This window comes from Pseudopodoces humilis, chromosome 3 (genome assembly GCF_049639895.1).
Source record: "Pseudopodoces humilis isolate 2021_Gansu_Grassland_sample_001 chromosome 3, ASM4963989v1, whole genome shotgun sequence".
Classification (NCBI taxonomy): domain Eukaryota; kingdom Metazoa; phylum Chordata; class Aves; order Passeriformes; family Paridae; genus Pseudopodoces; species Pseudopodoces humilis.
In genome coordinates this window covers 58,411,737-58,436,677 of record NC_142202.1, presented here as the reverse complement: position 1 = coordinate 58,436,677, position 24,941 = coordinate 58,411,737, and the positions used below count along the sequence as shown (strand labels likewise).

The 24,941-nt window shown below is 40.3% G+C and overlaps 1 protein-coding gene across 1 annotated transcript in view; it reads right to left on the bottom strand.

Moving 5' to 3' along the window:
• Window positions 1-24,941, bottom strand: part of LOC148184658 (uncharacterized) — a 61,595-nt gene that overhangs the window by 2,330 nt on the left and 34,324 nt on the right. Inside the window, exon 3 of the mRNA XM_088052619.1 lies at window positions 12,676-12,751. Within this exon, the coding sequence (XP_087908745.1) occupies window positions 12,676-12,751 (76 nt within the window). The remainder of the gene's footprint in view (window positions 1-12,675; window positions 12,752-24,941) is intronic.

Genomic DNA, 24,941 nt, shown 5'->3' with positions numbered 1-24,941 from the left:
AACTGAGTAACAGCTTTAATACCAACCCGAACAGAGATTTTAAATCAGGAGCTTTCGAATGCTGTCAACAGGTCTGCTAGACATTATGTTGACAGGAGGTTTATTGACTGAAGCCCCTATTGATCTGGAAACATCTAATTGATTTCAGCATCATATTTTGTCAAATACAAATTTGAAACATCTTTTATTTCTCTTTTCTGATGCTTACAGAGCAGGTTTACTGCATTGTCAATAAGAGGCTTTAGTGCCAAGGGATTATGCTCACAGGATCACAGACTGATGCAGGGCTGTGCTGAGAAAAAAAAATCCCATCCTTGTAGAAACCAGGAAACCAGTGGAAAATTACAGCATTCTTTAGATGAACTGACCTCTAGTTAAAATAGCTGATAAAAAACGCCCTAACCCCCATTTTATTTCCAGCACATGGATTTTAGTCTCACGCAGTTGTTGTCACTGTGACTTTATGAATAAATGTTGCAGGTATTTCTGCCCGTAGCAGCCAGAGAGGGATGACTGCAGAAAAACCGTATTTGTGTGCCTTCCTCTGAGTGTGTCCTCCTGGGAGCGTGCCACCCCAAGGTTAGTAAAAGTCCTTGCAATATTGTGTAGTCTGTCTATCTTAGAGCTCTCGTAAAAACGCATTGGATGACAGATACTTAAATTCATTATTGATATTATGAACTTTAATGTGCCGTGACTGCACAGAATCTGGTCTTATCAGAACTGAATAGGGTTAATATGGAAAAGGAGGTGAAAACATACAATGGAAAAGTGATGAAAAATGAGTCATGAGAAAAATTAACATTCTTAGTGATGCTATGAGCTCAGTCTACAGGTTTCCTTTGGTCACAAGGCAGCCTTATGTGAGGAGCTCCAGAATGAATACTGTAAGCATGTACTGTCAGCTGACTATTGCACTCAGACTTTTTCTTCTAAAACTTTAGTTTTTACAGGATAATAACAACAGGGCATTTAAGCATTTTCTATCAAGGGCATAATCTGAACAAGTTTCCTTGCACGTCTTGCATGAGATAGGTGTACTGAAATATAAATGTCAGCTGAACTAACCTTGCTATAGGGTCATTTATTTTTCCCTTATCTCTTCATCTAGTGTTCCACTAGGTGTTGGCTACCATGATATCTCAGTGTCCTTTATCTGTATAGAAAACCCCCATCATCATGATTGTCATCATCATCAGTTCATTATCTTAAAAGAAAAGATTTCTTTAAGCCTGTAAGTCCTCCAGCTACCTCGGAGATAAAGTACTAAGTGATGTAAATAATGAGAGAATTTGTCAAAGAGAAGAATTTTTGCTAGAGAAAAGTTCAGCTGGGTCCTAACTCAAAACAAGTTCGATTCTTGGCGATGTGAAAACAGAGGCCTGATAAAGATGCACACTTCCAGGCATCAATGCTTTTCTTCTTGATGATACCATTGTGTCTCTTGCGGGTACATTGAGTTTCAATATTCCTTATTATCTGTAGGTTTTCTTTCAGTAAGTGTTAGGTGTCCCAGGCAGAAGGATGCAAAATATGCATGCTGAACAGGGCTTTATCTATAGTGATTTGTGTTTAGTGATTTATAATTTTAGGAGATACTGGGTCCCTTGCAGAGCCCAGATAAATGTGGGGTTATTACAGTATTTCTGAGTGTAGATTAATTAGTCTAAGCTAGAGAGCAAGGGAAGAAGATTTAATTTTGCCCTAGGTAACTGTTCCAAAATAGAGTAAAAATATTTATATATTCATTCATAATATGTTTACCTTCCTTAGGTTTTGGTACTCAAGTTAGGCACAGAGTCACCAAATGTACCCTCCTTGGTCAGAAGAGACAAATAAGCATCCTGAAGGCAACTCATTGCATCTGTGGCCTCAATCAGGCAGTGTCTACTGTTTAGTTGGTCCTGAAACCCACAGATAAGTAGAGGGTGATTTAAATTGCATTTTAAATTGCAATTTAAATTTAAATTATTTTTTTTTCTTATTTCTGAAGCTTTGCATGTAAAAGATGTGGAATCACTTTAGAGAATCATTTTGTCAACATACACTGAGAGAGCTGGTAATTTTATTCCTGATCTATATATATTTACATAAAAGAAAAAAATCCTGTGGCAAGTATAAACACCATATATGTTAGCCAGAGATTCACAGCCTTAGTTCAGTTTAGTTATGGACCTGAAAGAATATTTGTAACATTGTTATAAATCTCAAGTTATAAGTTTGTTCTCCTCAAGGTTGAATTATACACCTTGTCTTCCAGCTAGCAGCCCTGTGTGGTTGTGTGTTGCAGTGGATATACAAGACATACCAGTTTTCTTGAAATTAATTGACATTATCTTGCCTTGCACTGTGCCTGATAGAATCTCAGAGAGATGTGAAAATATTAGTTCTTTTACAAAGGTGGGAATTGAACCACAAGGTAGACAATATGTCTCATCTGAGGGAGATCTGTGGCAGAACCAAAAATTAAATGCAGAACTAACTTTCTCCCGTTCTAGTGTCTGGATTAAGATTACTGTACAGCAATATATATTCCATATCTGCCGACCTTATTTGTGTAATGACATGCATTGTATACAGACAGTTTTGGATGGCAAGAGCTGGATGGAGCAGACACTGCAGGCATTTGCTGTACCTTGGAGGAATGCTACTGAGATATCTGATATTCCTGTAGCCCTGGTTCCCTTCCCAGCAGGATCCACTCATCACAGTGAAAAATGAGGGACTTGGAACACTGGCACCTAAAAGGCTGTTATTCCAGGAATGACCTGAAGCTAGATTTGTGGGGAAGGAAGGAAGTATAACCATACTCACACTGAACTGGCAACTGGTAGCATCACCTGCCACTACACAACATGTTGGAAATGCCAGGAAAGTGCTTTTCCTACAGCACATGATCGCCACAAGGAATATTTCAGTAAGACAAGGTCCCTCACTGCTGTTTCATAGGCTGACGCGGAAAGAAAAAGCCACAAAGATTCCCAGCATTCATTTCTCTTTTTCAATTTCAGATGCCATTTTCAAACCTGTTCAGTCATTCACTGCTCTGTGAATCTCCTTGTCAAATTTTTTAACACCTCAAGCCCTAAAGTGATTTGGAAACCTTTGATACAGCTTTTATTTACTTTGCTAGAAGTTACCTTTAGTTTTTTGTAAATGCTTTGTGTGACTCCACAAAGAAAAGTTCAAGTGTTTTCTCCATAGGTATACTAGACTCCAAGACCAAAGGAAGATGCTGGAACATATAACCTGGCTGTCTGCATAACAGCTCTTGCATTTGCTGCTGTGTAGATCAGGTCCAACCACTTTACCTCTGAGGTTTCTTGTCTCTTCCTCTTAACTCATATTTGACTATCTCCAAATTTTCATCCAATTCAAGGATAAGTATCAGGAGGTTTGACAAGCACAGACACTCACCCATGCACAGTCATGCAGTGGACCACAGGCTGTGAGTATATGACCTTTCCAGCCTTCAGCAAAGGCTTCCTCGCCCCTGTGCATCTGCATCTGCTCATCAGCACCCACATGGTGGGTGTTACCAACCCTTGGACCAGCTGGCAGATCTCCATGTGGGAGCTCCCACTGTCTAGCATTAGTCAGCCAGGTGATGAGCAGCTGGGTACAGCCTCTCCAGTTGGCACAGCTGAAGCTGGAGGCAGACATGTCCCAGCCCACTTAGTGGGCAAGGCATAGTGTCATTGATCTTACACACCTTCACTGCATTGTTCTTTTAAACTTGTGAAAAAAAGAGAAAAAAAAGGAATGCAGATGTGTAGGTGTGCCATGCTCCAAGCAGTTACTTCTGTAATGCTCCTGTCAGAACCTTAAAATATTACATTTTCTTTCAGAAAATGCTTGCATGCAGGAATGGGAAGAGCAGGTCTAGTTTATTGGATTGCTGGTGAATGCAGTGTGGTTGGTACATAATTCTCAGCGTGACACTAATCTCTGTACTCTCAGTGAGTTGACCACAGCACCTCTCTGCCTAGCTGAATATAATGCCTCCATCTTTCACACAAGACAGGCTTAATAACACTATAGAATTTTATTTTAGGGATTTTTTTTTTTTTTATAAAAGAAAGAACATGAGAAAGAGAATAAACCATCTCTATGTATTTTTAATAGAGCATCAGAAAAATTGAGTCCTGGAACCCTGACTTGTTCTGAATGTGCCTTAGCTTGCCACAATATAGGAAACATTACCAAGCAGCTTGTATTTTGTTGACAGTGGAGTTCTTTAGAAAAACAGATAAAGTGCCAGGTGAAGAAATAAAAGCATAAAGAGATTAAGCAAAGTACTGTCCAATGAGATAGAAGGTTGAAAACAGAACTGTCTGCCACTGGTGTTCTAGCACTATGAGGCACTGAGGGCAAATTTAAAGCTTGAATGCAGAAAGGCTAAGCATAATTTAGCTGCCAATGGCAGCATTTAGTCATTTGCAAAGCATAGCGCTGTGGATTTCTCTATAGTTGTAGGGAACTCTCTTACCATTGCTGTTATTCATGATTTTCACTCAGGAAAGATTTTCACTTATGCACACTTTTGTCCTGAGTCCCTTAAACCTTCAAACAGTGACATTTTAAAGAATGAGGAGATGAGGAAGTTGGATGACTTGGGTCACTATCATATGATGAGCTTGAAATAGAATAAACATTTTGTGAGGCTTGTGACTTTCAATCCCATGCTCAACTCATTGGACATATATCCCACCTCCTACAAAGCAAAACTAGACAACAGTTTTGCTCCTTTGGTCATTCACCCAGACTGACTGACTCAAAAGAGTGTTTTAAATCACAACCATTGGAATCAAGATCGAAGTCAAATGCTGTCTTCTCTCAAGTTTCATGAGGTTTGAAAGCAGCACTCTGTGTTTGACCTGATCCATGGTTTTGAGTTCCTTAGTGCTTAGTGGCAGACAAGGGCCACAGAAAGGAAAGACATTCCGCAGAAAAGAAGAAGGTGTTAGTGCCAGTGTTTGAGATGTGAAAATATGAACTACTCAATGATCTGCATACACTAGATTCAGCTGAGTAGTAACTCTGCTCCTATGCCTAATCCCATTTTGATTTCACTGTATCTGTTTCAAAATGGATAGTACAGGGTAGTAAAATATGCTCTGGAGATTGTGAATTTTTTCAGACCACAGTTTTCTCATATTTATTATTATGTATAAATATATATATATATATATATTACATGTTTATTCTATCTTCTTTAACTCTTCTGTGCTGAACAGTATACACAGAACTTAAAACTCTTTCATCTAGTCTCAGGTCACACTGATGAAAAGTCTGTAAGTACTGAAACCCCAGAGCATATGCCTTGATTATTTCAAGTATATTTGTCTTCACGTTCTGCAACCACAACTAGTGAACTTCCAAGCCACTTTGTCTGTGTGAGTTGAATCATAGAATAATACAAAGTTACTCCTATTCATACATTTGTGCTTACTGAAACATACTTACATGTACAGTAGTGACTAATGATCTAGTGAACATATTTGTTAAAAATGTTAATAGGAATGTTAACAGCTAATGTAAATGTTAACAGCTATTAAGCTGTTAACAGCTTAATAGGAAAATGTGTTTTGGTCTTGCAGTGGGAGGAAGTTTATTATGAGGTTAAAAACTGTGAGAACCAACATTATTTCATTAATATAATTAATGTTTTCTCTTTATACACATTTTTATTCTCAGATGTGGTGTTTTTAAATATTGAAGAATATTATGAGACTGATACATCAGGTCCCAGTTTGTTGTATAAGCCTATTTATGGCTGCCAAGAAAAGGCATAAACTCCTTTGAACAATTCTCAGAATCTTGTGCTTTTAATAGTGTTTCTCAAGTCCTGTTAATTCAGGGATTACTTAGTTTTTTTGAAAACTATCAATGGATCACCTTGTGCAGCACAGCTATAAGATTCAAATTCATAAAACACCCTATAATGAAGCTAAGCTTTGGGCGTTCACTTGTCTTTATCAAGAGTGTTTTGAGAAAAAATAATTTCTGTGTTTCTTTTGCTTTTGTGATTATTTAGAAAAATTTTGCAGCTATTGTTTTTGGTCACCAACCAATGTTCAATGGACTTCTAGTACTTTCAAAGACTGTGAGACATCTCTGAATGATATCTAATGTGGACCATTACTGGAGATAAGATCCTGGACCATGAGAACCTTTGCTTGGAACAAGGAGGCAATTTAAATGCTCTTTAAGCAATTTAAGAATGCTAAACTGATTAAAAACTATTTTATCCATATATTACATCTATTGACTTGAAAAAGTCCTGTTTTGTAAGACACCATTATTTTCACAGGAGATCTTAAAATAGATTTCAAAATCACATTTTACTCTGAATTGGCTCCACGGGAAGAAATGCAGGCTTCCAGGATATATGCCATCATCCATGAGCATGGCTCAGCATCCTGACACTTCTGTGGGGCCAGCTTACAAGAAATGTGGAACTGCTGAGATGCTGAATTCTTTTCACAGTGCGAAATGTTTAGACTGCTAAGAAAGGAAAAAAAAAAACGGAACTAATGTGGGAGTGTGTGGGGAACTCCATATAGAAAGAGGAAGTATCGTGTGACTGATCAGGAAATGGGTACAAAGCATGTGTTTTGGTAGTATTTTCACTTGTTTTGGGGGCATTTCCATAGAGAACTGGAATCTGGCCCTGCATTTAGGTATTACTTCACTCCGGAGTGAAAGGCAGGCACTAATTTGGAGCGAAACACACCAGCTGTCAGCCTTTGCACATAGCAACACAGCACAACAGCTGAAGGCAGGTCGCACAAACACAACATCCCACGGAAATAGCAGTGTTGTCGAGCCATTCTGGGCTGCAAGAATCAACAAACAATGCTTTGACTTCTATTAGAACAGAAAGCTATTTTCCAGGCTGTATTTTCCGAGAGGAATTTGTTTTCTTTTACCTCCAAAAGCATTGGGATACATCTGTGCTACAAAAACTCCAGGGAAAGATGCACGGCAGCAAGGTGCGAACATGATGAAAGCCCTTTCTGATCCTGCCTGCCAAGGCATTTCTTTACCATGCACAGCTTTGACAGGATAGAAATTTAGCCTTCATCTTTCCATAAACATTATCTAGTCTGGTGTACACTGCCAACCCTCGTGATATCAGGGCTGTTCGCTCCTTCGGTTTTGTCATGTGATTTTTTTCTTTCCAGAACCAAGAAAAAAGTCCAAAAATGTGACAGTTCTTCATGTGTAAATTTCTGCTTATTCATTTTCTCTTGAACAACTTGCTGTTAGTCAGATGTTTGCAGAGTTGTGGGGAGAGTAGTGTACTGCCCTCAATGCAATGAAGTAATTTTTAGAGGAAGTCCTTGTATGGACAGTTTGTTCATTGTTTTGGAAGACTTCAAATAGCATTTCCAGTAGGGCCAATTCAAATTCCAGATTTGATTCCCCTTATTAAGTCATTCCTCAGTCAGCTGGGAGGCAAAGGCGAGCTTGGGTATGCTGGTGCAAGTGAGCAGAAAGCAGAGACAAAATCCCTGACAGATATTTTGGACCTTCCACTCCAGAACAGAAATGTAATTCTCCTGCAGAGTTATAAAGGGACTGAAATAAATGAAAGATATTTTTCAAGGGCTGTCATCCTAAAGCTCCTGAGCAACATGCTCAGTGATGCAAGACAATTAATTGGAGGATTCTTTCTGCCATTGGCTTTGCCCTCTCTGGAGAATGAAACTTTTTAGTTTAAATGATTTCAAACTTGACCCATCCCCATTTGCTAAGTAGATCATATTAATCTACATTTGTCTGGATCACAGCATAACACACAACAAAAGTGTCATGGTGTAATTTCCTACTGCTCCCTTAGTCTTTGTCATGTCTTCTTTTTCAGCTTTGTTTTTTTTTTTCCTCTGTCTTCTTTACAACCTTTCCATTACTCCTTGGAGTGTTATTTTTACCTTAATCTGCTTCTTCATTTCACCTTTCTTTCTTCCTAGCTGCTTCAAGTTGAAGCCAGCCCTCTAAAAGCAATATCATCAGGGAATTCTGATACATCTATTACATACTAACCGACCTAGGAGGAAAAAGTTTTTGTGCATGGAGAAATATCTCTGTTCCCCAAACAGGCTTGGTCTTGAGCTTAAAGGGTACCTATAGAGCCCAGGCTGTGGTAGGTCACTCTGTATTAGAATGTATACTCTCAATTCTACAAACCAGTACAGACACTGGTTTTTATTTTTAGGTGGACAAGTAGCCTTCTTAATTTTAGTGGGATGATTCACATCCACGTAGTGATGTATATGAATGAACATTCTTTATTTGTTGTTTCAATAGTTGTGTCTTTTCTATGAGTTATTCTAATGAAATCTTTGTTGAATTATATTTTTTTTTTTCACCTGGGGCTGTCTGCAGGCATCCACCACTTTTTATGGAGATGGGTTTCTTTTAAAGTTTCTAATTCCTTGGTATGAATAAAGTCACTTATTTTTACTGGGATGCTGTAAATATTTTGTTTAGGACAGGTTGTAAGCCACAGTCTTGCATTTTCTTTTAACATATTTGCAATCTTATTTTTTCTCCAGCCGTATTAAAAGCAACAGCAATTTTGCATCTGTTTTAATTTGCAGTAAATGAGTTTATGCTTCTGTGTTTTACACAGACAAGGGCTTGTCTTCATCAGTAATTATTTCAAGACAAAGCTGTTCAAATGATATGATAGCCTAAATGAAAATGATGGCATATCTCATGTAAACTAAGCAATTTTGCTAGACCATATTAAGTTCTGATTACAATAAAAGGTTTTAAATTAATTCCCCTCACCACTGAACAGATTTACAAATCACCTCCTGAGAAGTACAGTGACAAGACATATATAAGTATCTGCTTGAGACTACAGAGGGTACCAAAGAGCATTGTGATTGCTGTCATAATTTAATCTCTGCCAGTGACTGAAATCACACCCCTTAGTCCACAAATTCCTGAGAAGTGGGAAGATTCCTGAGGTTTTCCAGCAGTCTTAGACATCAGTCATTACTACAGTTTATGTGGAAAAGTTTAAAACACAGTTTCTTCTCCACATGAACAGAAATGTCTCATCTCCTGTGCAGGAGCTGAAGAAGCAGGTGTCCTTGAAGAGGTTTTCATCTCTTCCCTGAGGCAATCGTCTGGGGACACCTGCTCTCTGCCTAGGGCCTTGAAAGGGAATTAGGGGGTAGTGCTTAGCAAGCCTTAGGTAGCCCTTCTCTCTTCTGAAACAGAGCATTTGCATTGGTGTGGAAAGAATTAAAAGTCTTCTTAGTCTGGCTGTTCTGTTGCTGGATCTGTTTGTGCTGTGTGCTGGGAAAGGCTGATAGATTCCAGCATGCTGCTACATTATATTCTGCCTTGGATAGGGTTCCTCTTTCCTGGACAAACCTCACCCTTTGAGAAGTGCAGTCACACAAATTTCTCTTGCAAAATGTATTGAAGAAAAATATAATACAGAGAAACCTTGGGCTGCCACTACTAAAGAAAAAGTTAGTGGTTTTTCCATGTAAGGAAGCAAAATAAGCACATGCCCACTGTCAAGGTCACTTTTGCAAGCAACATAAAAAAATTAGAAAATTATAACAACTTTTCCTGTGGGATCTTCATTCAGTATGACCTTTTTAATTAGCTGATTTCAATGTCTGTAAAAACCAAAGCAATAGTTCTCCTTGGGCAGGAGCCAATCAATAGAAACGAACAACCAGGAGACCCCAATGCTCAGCTTCTGTTCTGTGCCACTTTTTCCTAGAGCTTTACCCTATCAATCTTGCAACAGCCCATCCAGTTGTTATTTATTGCTTAGCTGTGTCCATAACACACAAAAAGCTTGTAGATGATGGCCCCTGGACTGCTTTTCAAGCATATGATACTCTCTTTTAAGGCCTGGAGGTCTTGCTAAAATGCATGTCCCTGATGGGGAGACAGGACCTCAAACATAATAAAGCCACAGTTTGGATACTGTCTGGAAGGGATACTGTGAAGGAAGTGTTAGGGCAAGAGAAAAGGTCAGATCTGGATATGGTACCTCCTCATCACCTTGCTATTTTCTCCAGTGATGTCTTTTTCATCCTCTTACCTTCCCTTGCCTTCATCCCCCACAACTTTCTAGATCCTCTAGAAACCTCATCTTAACACTCTGGACAAAATCATCCAGAGCTCTGGTCTGGTCAGTTTGGTGCTGATCTCCTTCACCATATGGTATGGTAGGTCAGGTGTCAGATTTATCAATTTCCCATTAACCAATGGGAAAATACGCAATTTAAAAACAAAGTATTAAACCCCACAAGTACTTAGTTCCACGTTATATCCACATGGGCTGCCCAAGAAAATAGACATCGAGGATTCCCCTGACTATCTCCCAGAATAAGTTAAACCCAGCTCATCCAGCCTTTCTTCAGGATCAAGGAAGAGAAGAGGACACAGATAGGGACTGATTCTTTTCCTCCTCAGCCAGTTCTCCTGTAAGTCAGAAGAACAGTGTCTGTTCTTTGTCACAAAAAACAGTGACAACTGTGACAGCACCACCCCCTTTTGCAGAGGTCTGAAGTCAGGGGAAATGATAGTTTTAGTTTTTATTTGAGAAAAATTCAGAGCTACAACTACTGGAGGCTCAATTTTTCCCCCAAAAAATTAGAATGTGGAGTTATCGTAGATATTCCATATTGCAGCATTTCCTGCCTGACACCAGTGGCTGAAGGATCAGCCCAAGGCTGTCCTGCAGGTAAATCCAGAAGGACTTCCCATGTCTTCAATCCAGACTGCTACATTTCTTTTTTAGTGCAAGTTCAGTATGACACATAGAGAGACAAGTATATTAACTGCAATTAAGCTTTATTAGACCTTTGATCTGCTACGTTGTTGTAGTGTATAAATTAATGCATTAAAAGAAAAATCAAATGTAAAATAATTCTCTTCTTTAAGTTGCAAAGCTGAATTTCAGGCTGTGCCTTTAAAGCACTTTCATCACATTTTTAATTGAGCTTGCTTTTTGTCAGGAAATAGGGCTTTACTGGAAAATAAGAGGGGAAAGTAGAAAAAAAGCTGATTTTTCATTAAGCTTAGAAATGCCATGGGCATGAAATTGTAATCTTTACAATTGGCAGTTGTGTCCTGGCAGAAGAGCCCTTAAAACTTCAACTACTCTGGGACTAGGTCCCAGAATAGTAAACCACAGCACTTTTTCTGCTTTAACTGAAATTAGCCTGGATACCCAATTAACGTGGATAAGAAAAAGAACAGCCAGCATCCCCATCTCATCACCACTGCAAAGAAGTGGTGCCTAAATACTGTATTTTTAACTGGGTCATTCCCCAGATGTGCTTTCATGTGCAGCCAGCTGTGGACTTAACTGAGAAGACAAGAACTTGGTGAAGAGAAAACAGGAACAAGCAAAAGGACATTAGGAGCTCTCCCAATGCACACATAGCTCGTAGAGGGGTAATCACTGGCCTAGTGCACTTCAGGCAAAAGAAAACATCACTCAAATTAGTTAAATCAGCTTCCCTGTGTGGACTCCTAGATCTTTGAAAAAAAATTTATTATAGATACAGCTACTACAGCTTAGGCATCAGTGTAATTTGCAAGATTCACACACTACTGTGAGATCTTGACTGACTGAGCGTGTTTAGCTAATTAAATGTATTTCTAAACTTGTTTCATAAAAGTTTATCATCTAGATCAGGATTTAATGTCTATGCATAGAAGGCAAGACTGGTTATAGGTCAGGGGAATTAACCAAGAGCATTAAGCATTCAAAATCAAAGCAAGGAAGTGAAAGATTTCCTCCTAATGGGGACAGAGGCTTCTGGGATTTTTCCCAGGGGGACAGTTGCAAAAATGGCAAAGGAAGCAGGAAGAAAATCCCTCAAACATCCAAGTGAAATCTGCCTCAGGATCAGACATCTACTGTTGTGTTAGGAACAGTTTATGTTTACTGGAACATTTGCACAGCATTTTTAGGGGTAATTTTTTCTTGGCTTAAATGCAATTCTGACATGTCATCTAACCACAGCACCAATAATCCAAGTTAATCTGGTATACTTTCCATTTGTAAATAATATCTAAGTTTATGATTAGGCAAAGGGAAATAAAGACAAACAAAACACACGAAAAAATCCACATCCCTCCAAAAAGCAGAACTCCAAGACAGAAAGGAGACAGAGTAAGAACACATGCAAGCTCAACATACTCAATTTATTCTATCTATGCCAAAACTACTGAGGCTCCCCTTTGTGCACAGCTCAGTTCTCCTGCACACAAACCAGGGGTCACTGAGTGGCCACTTTTGCCCTCAGATGCATTCACAGGACTCTTGCTGCAGCTAATGAGAGCTCTGCTCACATCATGGGTCAATGCTGAAACGTGTCTGACAGCTTATTAAACAGATCTGCTAGAATGCTGTTGTTTCTCCTCATTATGTCATGGCATAATTCCTCTGGAGCCTTTGTGCTGCACGTTGTGCACTGCGGCCGTACACACAAGTGAGGTTGTTGTTTTCACCCTGCAAACACTCAGTGGGTGAGAGCCCGCATCTCACTTTGACATGAAAAACATCCTTCAATTAAGCTTGGCTTGGAGACAAAGCACTTCAGCCCATAATAAAGGCACATCACACACAGAGCACGCTGCCCACTCGGCCCCACTGCCCGCCCTGCGGCACACCACCCGTACCTGTGTCCTCACCACCCCACAGGGTCCTGGGCTCCGGCTTGGGCAGAGAATCTCCTTTGCTCTGGAGCTCCTTCATCTGAAAAACACAGAGGGAATAGATCAGGTCATGAGAGCTTCCTGTTGAGGTGGGGTTTGCTTTACAACAGTTAAGATCAAAATTATTTTCCATCTAAAGTGAGTATTTCAGGCGACAGTGCAAGGCCCTTCTCCAGCTGTTTCTATAATCAGGAGTAAACTTATGAAGTGTGAGGTACTGTGATCTTTCAGAAAAGAAAAGGGCACTGCGTGTGACTGGATTTTGAATTGCATTTTTCCATTCAAAGTGTGTGTGTTGATTTTACACTGTGAACCAGATGGTCCAGCCCCATTCTCCTGCCTTGTCCCTGCAGAGGTAGGGGAAGGGAAAGGAAGGATGGTGGGCAGGATCCCAGAGGGTCTGTCTCCTGGCACGGAATTGTTTGCAGAGAGCTACTTTGCCCACTTTCTTTCACAACAGGGACAACCTTAACTAGGATAGGATTTGGTGCAGGGGATGCACAGGTACAATCCCTTCACATATCCTTGGGATATCTCCAATGTGGGAGCTACAAACGCATGTTCCCCTTCCTGATTAACACTTCATCTTCACCCCTGATATTCCAGTGCCTCTAACTCCTTGCCCTCTAGACCTCTCTTAGTCACACATGAGGTTTCAATCAGAGCTGTGCAAGAATTTTGAGAACTAGAAGTGTGACTGTCCTCTGTCACCCCTTTGATAAAAACTCTGACCTCATTGGCGCTGTTTGTAGGTGATAACCTGAGTTTGAGGGTGAAGCCAGTCAGCAGGTTTACATCATTGCTGACCCTATCTGTCCCACAGTACTTCCCAGGTTCTCCATCCTACTGAAACGCTGCATCCAGCATTAGCATGGGAAGCAGCAGTGAAACAGCAAATAAGGTGCTGCAGAACAAGGTAAAGAATTCCCACTGGAATTTTGGCTTTTGGTAAAGAGTTCTGGTGTCCAAAGACAGGAGAAGTTTTCTTATTAGCATCAAAACTTAAACACGTCTTCATACAAATGCACTTTTCTCAAAGTCTGCAGTCCTGACAGATTGAGGAGTTGTCAGTGTGGGTCTGGAGCTCTGGTGGGTTGCTTATGTAGAGTTTTCAATTGTGCTGTTCTTTGTGTTGTTAGTTTTAGAAATACTTTCATTTAAAAGAATCCCAGCTCAATTGTCACTTCCCCCCCACCATTGCACACACTCTAAACAGGCATGAAGCTGTCTGGAGGATGCACAGAATTGCAAAACACTGAAAAGGTGGCTCGCTCTTCTGATTGCATATTCTTGATTACCTTTATTCATATAAGCACATGACAAATAGTATGGAAGAAATGGGCATTCAGGACAACCACAGTTCTGACTACTGTAAAACTCCTTGATTAAAGAGCCAGAGGGACTGTGGGAAAGAATCAGCACAGGAATAGAAAGTAGGGTCAAGGATGAAGGGAGAGAAGGAGACAAAGTGCTTAGTTTGTTGCATTCCAGTCAGAACTGTGATAAAGCCCAGAAAAACAGAAGGGAAAAGCATTTGGGAAAAGCAAACTCTTAGACCTGGATCTGCCCTTACAGGAAAGCACATCTTTACGTATCTACAAAACAGTGTACATGGGCAGAGCCACTGTGTTAAAGACAGAAGTGTTGTGTCCACAATGCCCATGAGCAATATGATTCAGACTCTGGATGCTAAAAGCTGAAAATCCTGAACTCTGTTACTTAATAGAGTCCAGTAAAAATGGAAACTCTTGGCTGCCCTTCCATGAGACAAGAGGCATCACTGTCAAAATTTGCTAAAGTCTGGAAAGTTGTGCAGATGGGCACATGGAGAGACTCCCATGGAAGCAAACTCATGCTAAGCAGGTACTAAAGAGGAACAGAGCAGAAGGGGAAGAGTGCACTAGAAACAATGACCTCCTGAAGGATCACACACATCTCTCCCTCACCTCATGCACACACAGTGTTCTGCATGTGCAAGCAAAGGCAGTTGGGGCTTTTATCAAGGGACCTGAATCATCAGTGTACCCATCCACTAGGAGCAGCTCTGGGTGTGAGTGAAGGCACACATTTGTCCCTACTGACTGAAGGAGGGCTCACAGCAGACACTGACACTTGCAGCAGCATCACCCTTGTGTGTCTCATCATGGGCTAATGCCAGGAAGTCACAGAGCTGACAACAACCTGACTGCACTCCAGAGCATGCCAGTCTGCAGGGCCAGAGCCAGTAACATCTCTGTATTCCATGGAAGGGATGGAAGGTAAAAGCATTAGATCTTGTGAAATACAGAGAACACCAGGTATGAAAGTGACAAAAACGGGTAGGAAACCTAGTTTTTAATAGCTTGTGGGACTCCTTTAGCACTAAGTGTGCCCACTTTAATTGTGTATGATATTTCTAACAAATACATCAATTTCAATAATTTTGTTAATTTTTTTCTCCTTTAGTTTCCTCATAATTATCTGTATGTACAGTGGCTTTAATCATACTTTCCATTTCTATGTCTATGCTTCCATTTCTACTGAGGTTCTTAAAATCCATGGCTTCCTTGAGAAGAGCCCCTTTGTTATTGTATGCAGAATGTTTCTTTTGTATGTTTTCTTGAATTATTTTCACATACTACCAATTCAGTAGCCCAATTCTATATCAGTTGCACTGAAGAAGTTTTTTTTCTCATTTGTGGCAGTGAAATGCTTACCATGGTGCTTGTAAAATGCTGGACTGAATCTGTTTCCTAGCTAACATTGCTCGAGCCTAAAGTTCAGTGAGGGGAAAGGAGACAAGTAATTTAATGTGAGTGGCCAGGTCTTTGTGCTAGCTGAGCACATATAAGCCACAGCAGATAAGACCCCAGCAGGTCCAATATTTTAAAACAATATCCTTACAATTCAGTATATAAACCAGCAAGTTTTTTCATACCACAAAGCACAACTTCTCCCTTCCCACATTTCTTGTACTCCAGCAACGTGACCCTGAAAGACCAATGGCCCATGTGAGAGGGACTGATCCCACTAAGCCTTGCCCTAGGAATCAGCTATGGAAAACTACATGCTTAGGTTTGCAAGAGGTAAACCATGTTGGAGGCTTTCTCTGAAGCAGAGTTTAACAGCACTAGACTATGTTTTGAGTTTCCTCCAATCTCAGTGTCATTGAAAGAAGACAAAGGCAAGTAGATGTCAGAAGTTCATGTGTCAGTGCAAGCAACACTGAACTTGAAGTACTGATTTTGGCTAACTTTCAGTGCTTTATATGTTTTGGGCAAACATGCCATTAATTTCATGATCCTTCTTTTTCTTGTTTTAGATGTCAGTCTAAAGGATGTCAGTCCTTATAAATGTTTAATAAAATAGCAAATGTATCAATTCCTTCTCTTCTCCTTTTGACCTAGGCGCACAGTTCTCTTCAGCTGTAATGCCTCTTGGTATGTCCTCAGTCTGGAGAAATCCCTAAAATAAAGACTGGGAAAGAAACAAGGTAGGTAGACTGGCAAGGTAGGTAGACACTCTTGGTGTAGGAAAAGGAATGAAATGATGTTAGAATTCAAATGCTTCAGGAGATACTCTGAAAAAGCTCATCTTTCTCATGGCAGCCTGTATGGGAAAGGTTGAGGGCATCCAGACATTCATACAAGCATCTCTGTGGGTATGACATGGTTGGGTTGTTCACTCTGGAGAAGAGAAAGCTCTGAGAAAACCTTATAACAGCTTTGAGTACATAAAGGGGCCCAAGAGGAAGGCTGGAGAAGGACTTTTTGCAATGGTATGTTGTAACAGGACAAGGGGGAAAGGCTTTAAACTGAAAGAGGGTAGGATTAGGTTGGATATTATCTAGAAATTCTTTACTGTGGGGGTAAAGAGACACGAGAACAGGTTGCCCAGAGAAGCTGTGGATGCCTCATCCCTGGAAGTGTTCAAGGCCAGGTTAGCTGGGGCTCCAAGCAACCTGGTCTAGTGGAAAGTGTTCCTGCCCATCATCCAGAGAGTTGGAACTAAATGATCTTTTAAGGTCCATTCCAGCCCAAACCATCCCATGATTCTGTGATTGTGGGAGCCCAGAGCTGAGACCTGGGGAAATTGCTTCCTCCTTTGCTGTGGTGTGGGGTCCGCATTTCTGCACTGCACATAGCAAGGTGCCAGGGAAAAGGTGCTTTGGAAAGCACCAAAAAAGGGAGAAAGAAGATGTTTTAAAGAAGACATGTTACTCTTTGAATAACAATGTTAGCAAGACAGTTAGCACTTCTGCTCTAGAAGTGACCTGCAACTCTAATACGTGTGCTTGTAGAGGGATTACTGCTGTTTAGCATTCAGCCAGTCCTCACCTGCTCTGCTGAACCAAGAGCCAGAAAAATGTGGTTTGCAAAAGCAATTTTAACTCTGAAGCCTAATTTACACATCAACATTGTTAATTATTTCATTGCTGAACATCTTAACAGCAAGAGCTCATTATTGGCTGCATATTCTGTTCACTTGAAAGGACATCAATACCAACAGTGGAAGCAGAATATATTATCTGGACTAAATACCACAGCCACTTTGTGTTAGAAAGAAAAGATATTGCTCATAGATACAAAATGATACTCATTTATTAAACTGTCTGGTTTCACTGCTGTTTTCTGGAGCCCTGTAGAGGATCTACCTTATTCAGCTAGACACAGCCTCAGGATCCAGCATATTTTTTCTGCTGGGATGACAGTGAATATCCTGGTTTTGCTTGAGGTCCTCAATTATACAAATAAGTCACTGAATTTGTTATGACAGTTAATGTGTTCAGATGTACGTCTTCATTCCTGTAGACAATCTCTTCCAACGAGGACAGCATCAGAATGTGACAGGGCCAAGTGTGCATTAGCTCTATGGATTGTGTTTTTGAAATGCTCACTTGTAGTTAAAAGATTCATAAAGTTGGTGGCTAAAATTTCTGCAGTCAGTCATAACAGCCAGTTATCCACTGAAATGAGTGGGAGCCATCCACACTTCTCTTGGCATGGCTGCTTCAGCGCTGCTGAAGTCTCAGTGGTGTTATCTGAGTGAAAGTCCAAAACTTTGTCAAGACCACCACCACTGGGCCTAGAGCCTAGGAAGGGCTGTCATCACTGCTGGTGTCCACAGTCATCTGCAGCTTCTGAAATGAGATTAGACCAGAAGTCCCCATGCTGGTGTCCAAAGCAAGAACCCCACATGAGTATGAAATATGAAGTTGCCTAGATCAGGACATGGCTACAGGAGTTTCTTACTGGCAGATTCTCCCAGCCTGCCTATGAAAGAATACTCAGAAGTTTACATAGCTGTTCTAAAACACGTGAGAAGTCCAAGTTTCCATAAACCAACCATGACTTGGACTGGGTTTGATTCTGCTGCATCACAGGGCCATAATTAACAGAGCTGCAAAGTCGATAGAAAGCCATTTCATGTGCTGCAATGCTGTTTCTCCAAGCTCTGTGTTTCCCCACACAGCAATGCATCCTTGCACAGCATCTCTGCAAAGGGTGCCAGTCCTGGGAACAGTGAGCTGCAGGTGCCCATAGCTGCCAGCACATCTCCCCAGGCTATTACTACCATAAACACACAACACAGAGCAGCAAAGGCAGGAGGTGTCTTTATTTATCTCTCAGGAGAAGAGAGTTTTCTAGCTGTGCAAAATCCATTTTTTTTGTGGGACAGCCACCATATAGATACCCCAGTGGGATCTGAAGAATCCTCTTCCGTGAAGAATCACCAAGACTGAAAACAATAATGTTCTTCAACTGTGTTACTGATTTATTCAAATAAATTCCTATCATATCTTTGCTAAATAACAAAAAAGCATTCAGCATTGCTGTTAGTTATTGGAAAAAGTGTCCTCATTTCATTAAAGCAATATTTAATTCAGAGTCCAACTTTTATTTTCAATAAATGTGGTGCTTTTGCCTTGACAGTTGTTAAATTGTCAGAAACCTTATTATTTGTGGCAATGTTTTGTTCAATTAAGATTATGAGGGAAGGGAGAAACAGATACTATTGGTGGACTAAAAACTCAGTTGAGGCAGAGCACAAAGATCTAATAACATTAATAGATGCATAAAATGTTGCAAAACTTGCAGCTAATCTGTACAAGTCCAAGCTATTTGGAGTAGCTCACATCTAACCTGCAAAAACATAACCATATAACCCTCTTCCAGAGGTTCCTTGACTACTGCCAGGGAACAGAAGATGCATTTTTCTACAGAAGGACAGACTGAGCTAACTGAATTTGGCACCGGGTTAACTGTGTTTTTGAACCAAGGACCTTATCCCAGCCTAAAGCCAAGCTCAGGGACATAACTGAACAACATTCCATGAATCAGAGCTTTTGTGATTCATTGCCTTCAACAGTGCAAACCAGAGCTGTATTTGATGATGCTGGGAACCAGATCAGTTTGAATGGGGCTGGCTGATGTAGCAGGAGGAAGGACTGTGTTGTGGTTCACAGGACAGGGTCCTGGAAACAATGAAACTGAAATTTAAAAAAAAATGAAATTGCATTGCAGTGCAATATAAATGCTGCATCAAACAGCAATTCGTTATGAATGTACAGCATGCTGTAGCTACATCACCTGTTCAGTTAGTGAAAGAATCCTTCCCTTGAGAAAACAAAGGGACAAGCAGTAGTGAAAATCAGCACTTTTCTTACATATATTTACATGAAATTTCACCAATGCTTTTTCTACAGTAGAACTACATAGTCCAAGCAATGCATAAAAATGTTATTTGGATTGATTATTATAAAGCAGCTATCTTTATTTATGTCAGATGGTGGAAATAAAAGCATTGAATAGAACATTTTTTTAGAACTACATTTTTCTCTCTTAGTTTAAAAATTCATTAAAGCCAGGATATGAGATCCAAGGTTTCTAGTCTCAGATTTTGAAAGGGTTCGAATTTGGGTTCAGATTCAGGTCTTGTTTTGTTCCATGGGACTGAATAGGAATCTTGAGACCAGACAATGCTGAATGGAGTGGAAATTCAGGTTCTTAACTGTAGAGAGAGAAGCAGACAGTACAATGATCTTATCTGATATTCTGAATAATGTGGCTACAGAAACTTGTCAGGTTTTTTGCTACCTCACCCTCCTCACCTCTGGCATTTCATGTCTGGTTTGGACTTCAGGATTTCCAGTGATGTAAAATCCACCCTTCCTTATATGAGTTATTTGTTCAAGCTTTTTTTTCACTTTTTTTTCTTATCAATTGCTTTTGCTTGATCTTCCAGTCACAGGATGCTTTAATATCTTTTCTTTGAAGAGCTTTGTGTTACAAGTAGCTGCTTCACCAGGAAGATATTTGTAAGCCACGGTCAAGTTGCCTCTCAAATTAGTTTTTGATGAAGTAATTATGGCCCTCTCAAACAGGGTTAAACAATCTTGCATTTGACACAAGGGAAAAACACACACAGTTCTTATAAAGTAGCAGAGATATAAATCTGAGCCCTTCCAGCTGACTAACAATAACATGCACCTATATCCTAAATCAAGTTCAGAAAAAATTCCCCAACCTTTAATTAACATTGGTTGTATTTTCCAAAATAGACAAGGTATAATAGAAACAGAGATCATGTCTAAACTATCAAAAAATGGGACTTATTGCCATTTTTATCTTTTTATGTAGACTTAAGGAGGTCAAACTACAATTTAACTACCACAAAGAAACAAATGCATTATACCCTATAATAAAAATTATAAAATGTGCCTGAAATAATTTTGAGTGTGGGATTTAACTTTTAAGTAAACAGTGGTGTAAAAAAGTAGCTGTATGTGGAGCTGACACAACACTCACAGTGAACAAGGTTTGTTGATCAGAGTGGGCAGAGCTCCCACGTGTTCACAGGGTCCCTCAGAGCTGTGGATAACTTCCAAGGTTATACTTTCTTTTTTTCCAGGAATCAGACTGTAAGTGTCATAAGACTGTGTTTTCTGGTCCTTGCCGGCTCTAACCAGAGCAAAGTCATTCATTTGTACATTATCCCACTCTCATTTACAAACAGTTAATGCAGGAAAGTGAGTGTTAACTGAATTCACTTCAGGTCTGGTTAAAGGTTTGGGAAAATATTGGAGTCAGTTCCCACTTTGCCTGAACTAATTCCCTGCCCTGTGTTGTAATCCCTCAGGAATAATCAGTGAACCTTTCGTGCTCCCAGCTTGCTTTGAGCTGCTTCTGGCCTGAGCAAGGAGCATTTTTCCATGGATGAGCAAGTGAGAGGTCTCAGCAACAATCACATCTACCTACAGTGATAATTGTTCTCTGGCTGTTCAGCCACATAGCACCTATTGCCAGGGAGAAGATATGACTAGATTTTTGCTTCAGGTACTAAGCGTGCTTGTTGCATGGGTAGTTTGCAGACCTTCTAGACTATATCCTAACTCTGTCCTAGGCACTAGTATAGAAAATTAGTTGCAATATTTTTTTGTGCTTTGTTCTGTATTTTCTGTATGTGGGAAGAAATAAAAGCAGCGACCACTCATGCAGTGATATATGCCTTCCATGAGCTAGGGAAAATTGGTAATATGTGGCATCCTCAAGCACTGAGCCTAAGGATTAATTGGATAATTATCTCAATTTTACAGATGGAAAATCCAAATAACAAAGAGCATGAAGATTTGTTCAAACTCAAATCTCAGTTCAAAGAATCGGGAATAGGTTTTATTTTCCAATCCTCCAATTAATTTTCATGAAGAAGTGATACCCCTAATACATTCTTACATAAATATGACAATCAGTTTACACATACACTGGGCTTTATCCCAGTGGAGAAGCCCTTTTTTTCTGCGTATTTTCTTGATGCTCATCAAGCACTTGGGGATCCTTTTTCCAAGACTTGTGTTTCTGCCATGTATTCAGATACAAAGGGACTGAACTCGGTTAAGTGAGACAGTGGATCTGAAAACCTGCCAGCAGGATTAAGAAGCCCTCAAAACTTCATGTATATAGGATTTGCTCAGAAACAGGGGTGAATTACTCATGAAAAGGGCTAAATTTGTTCCTGGATGATTAGCTCTGTTGTAGCACAGCTCCAGGTCTTGGCAGCTTGGTGAGAGGATGTAATGGATAATGGTTCTGATGTGTGCAGGGTCCACACTGAGTCGGCTGAGATTTACAGCTGTTGAGAAAATCAGAAGCAATTTACCTGAGGGATCCTGTGAGACCTACAAGACTTCCTGGTATTCCCCAGGTTTCTTGTTCCTCCCCAAATGCCACCATAGCCTAAGCCCTTTTATGTCCCCTAGCCCTGTGCAGTATCCATGCTGGCAGTGGTGGGGAGCTCTCTACAGTCATCTTTGTCCCTGTCCAAGGATGAATCCAGAATCTTGTCTGGAACACAAACTTATTCATTCAGGGCAGATATGCTTGACTGAAAAACAGAAAGTGAGGCTGCAGGAGTAGAAATGTCCCTGTCCCTCCACCAGCAGCAAGTGCATGGTGCACTCACCAACTGCCCTGCTGCATCAAGACTTCCATTTCCATTGCCTGAGATGTACATATCCTGAGGAAGCCAAATGTAACTTGTTCTAGGGACAGCTTCAGTGTCCTACTGACGGGGAGCTGTTGATATTTTCATAATACTGCTTTTCGGTCCTGTGACAGCAAGGTCAAGAACATATTACTACAAGAAAAGATTGTCTACTGTACTTTAGTTTGACCCTTTCTTTTTAAATTGCCTGATCATTCTCCCTTTCTTATTCCCTGCTAAGGAATCATTTGACCTCAAAAATGAAAAATAAATGAGACTGATTAGAAGCAAAATGTTTTTGTAGAGTCATTGTCTACCTGCGCTATGCTTGAAATCATATTTCAATTAATTTCTGACAACTCAGGGACATAGTAAAGAAATAGTCTTGTTCTCTCTTTAAAACAATGAAAAATCTCACTCTACCTTCAGGACTGAGACCTCTGTTACAAGTATCTGCAGGGAAAGAAAGTAAATTAGCAAAATCCATACTTTTTTACTTTGGTTAATTTATAGTTGCCATGGTTGTTGCATAAATGCTCAGAGAAAGAAATAAAGCGAAGCTGCATAGGGGATGTAAATGGATGTCTAAATAATGCCATTGTTGTATGCTGAACTTGAAATGGAATCATATGCAGCTATGACAAGTCCATGTTATTCTACACCTCTATTTTGCAAGAGGCGGTGGAGTGCTGCTGGCCCCATAATGAGGGCAGTGATTGTTATTTGCCATTTAGAAACAGGTATAGACACTGAAATTACCTAAATAAATGGTCTACTGCTGTGTCAGGGGTATGATTAGCTCTTATCAGTGGGTTTCTTCTGGCTCTCCTGACAGGAGACAAAAGTGTCTGGGTCACTCATGCGGCTTAGCATGCAACAAATGCCCACTGCATCAGAGCCAGTCACAGAGGTATCCCCCCCTACATAGCAATGGCTCTCACCTGAGGAAGCTCCCAGCACTGGAGAGAGTAATGGCATGGTGGCCACCAAAGCGCTTGTGACACCCTTTCCTGCCCTCAGTAGGGGCTCACCCACTGTCAGCAACAGTGTGATCATTTTCCGACACTTCCCTGAGACTGGCTCTCAAAGCAGCTTAAGTATCCAACATCCTCTCACTCCTTGCTTTTGCTGTCAGCCACCCCAGCTACAATACAACTTGTATGTCAGTATAAACATACATGTCAGCATTCAGACATGATGTTGGGGTAGCGTTGGTGTAGTAAGCTCCAAAACTTCATTCTACCCAAGAAATAAATTTATGGACTTAAGCCATAAATTTCTATTATGAACATCATCATTATCTGTCTGGATGTTTTTTTACACTGGTCAGCCTGCATCAATATCCAGTTTGGTTGAAACCTGGTTTAAATCAGATTTAAACTGAATTTTGCAATCCACAATACAGGTTCTAAGGAATGAATAAGGCCCTTGCAGTCTGGCTTTACATTTGCAAATGGTGTTAGTTCTGAACATTTGGCAGTTTGATACTTGATGCTGTTATCATTAACACTTGATCTTGCACAAAAGGGCTGGCCAGAAGTTCAGCATAAAGCATCCAATTGCTTGTATGACCACTGAGCATGCATGTTGGTCCTTAACCTTTGCTGCTGTGAACTCTAGTCGTGTTTTGAGGAGTAAGGGAAGAACAAGGTATATTTCACTGCTTATTTCAAATCATAAAAGCACCAAAACAGGACTTCTGGATGCTTTAATGTGTTAATACTTCCTCTTCCAATTCACTTTATCTCTAGTCATAGCACCAAAAAAAATGGGATTTGTTAAATAGGAAAATATTTAACACACCTCTAAGTGTCAACAATTATTGCAGCTCCGAAAAGCGGTTGCTCCTGCTTTCAAAGTACAAGTATTTGCTTGCATTCAGTTACTTAATCAGATGTGGGAATGCTGGTTCATAGCTACAGATCTCTCTGAAGAAAATTCCCACTTGTGGTTAGAGGGTCAGAGATTCAGTTTTTCCATTACTCCAAAAGATTTATTCAGCGTGTAGATATTTTCCTTTCCAGTTCTCCACAAAACTTTAAATCAGGTGCAGCATAAGCACTGGTCCATCCTTATCACTAAGACCATCAGCAGGATTAATTGAGTTATGAATTGTGCCTTTGGTCCAAGAAGAGCCTATGCTTCTCCCTCAAAGAAATTGAAGCAGCATTCTTAGTGAAATGACAGCATATGATGCCAAACCAGCCAAAACTGGCAACAATCGCATGACAGCCAAACGGATTTTGAGGCTGTAACAGAATTGAGCAAGTCTGTTACTATCAGCCTCACCACAAGACTGCTGCCAAGACACTGAAAATTCAAAACTAAGCATACACAGCAGTTTCACTGAAAGAAAAATAATATTGACAAATGGTCTGTGAAGGCACCAGACCTTTTTTTTCCACCCTAAAACTTTTGCAAAACTCAATGGAACAACGTCCTCTGAAGATCTGCTGACAGCTCATGAAGGAAGTTGGATAGGCTTATATATCTACAAATATTCCTACAAGTCTTATTTCCACTCTTCTCAGTATTGCTGGAATGAAATGTAAGGAAGAACCAGGCTGCTAATGGCATCCATGGCAGTGATACAATCTGAGTTTTGCAGAAACGGGCTTGGAGAGTGTCCAAATTGCCTTTTCCCTGTGCTCTTCCAGTTACAGACTGGGACAAACCTAGGTTCCATACAGATTTCAGCATGTGCTAATGTGGTGAAAACACAGATTCACTACTGCAGCAATTCCATAAGATGACAAAGGGGACAAAGATTG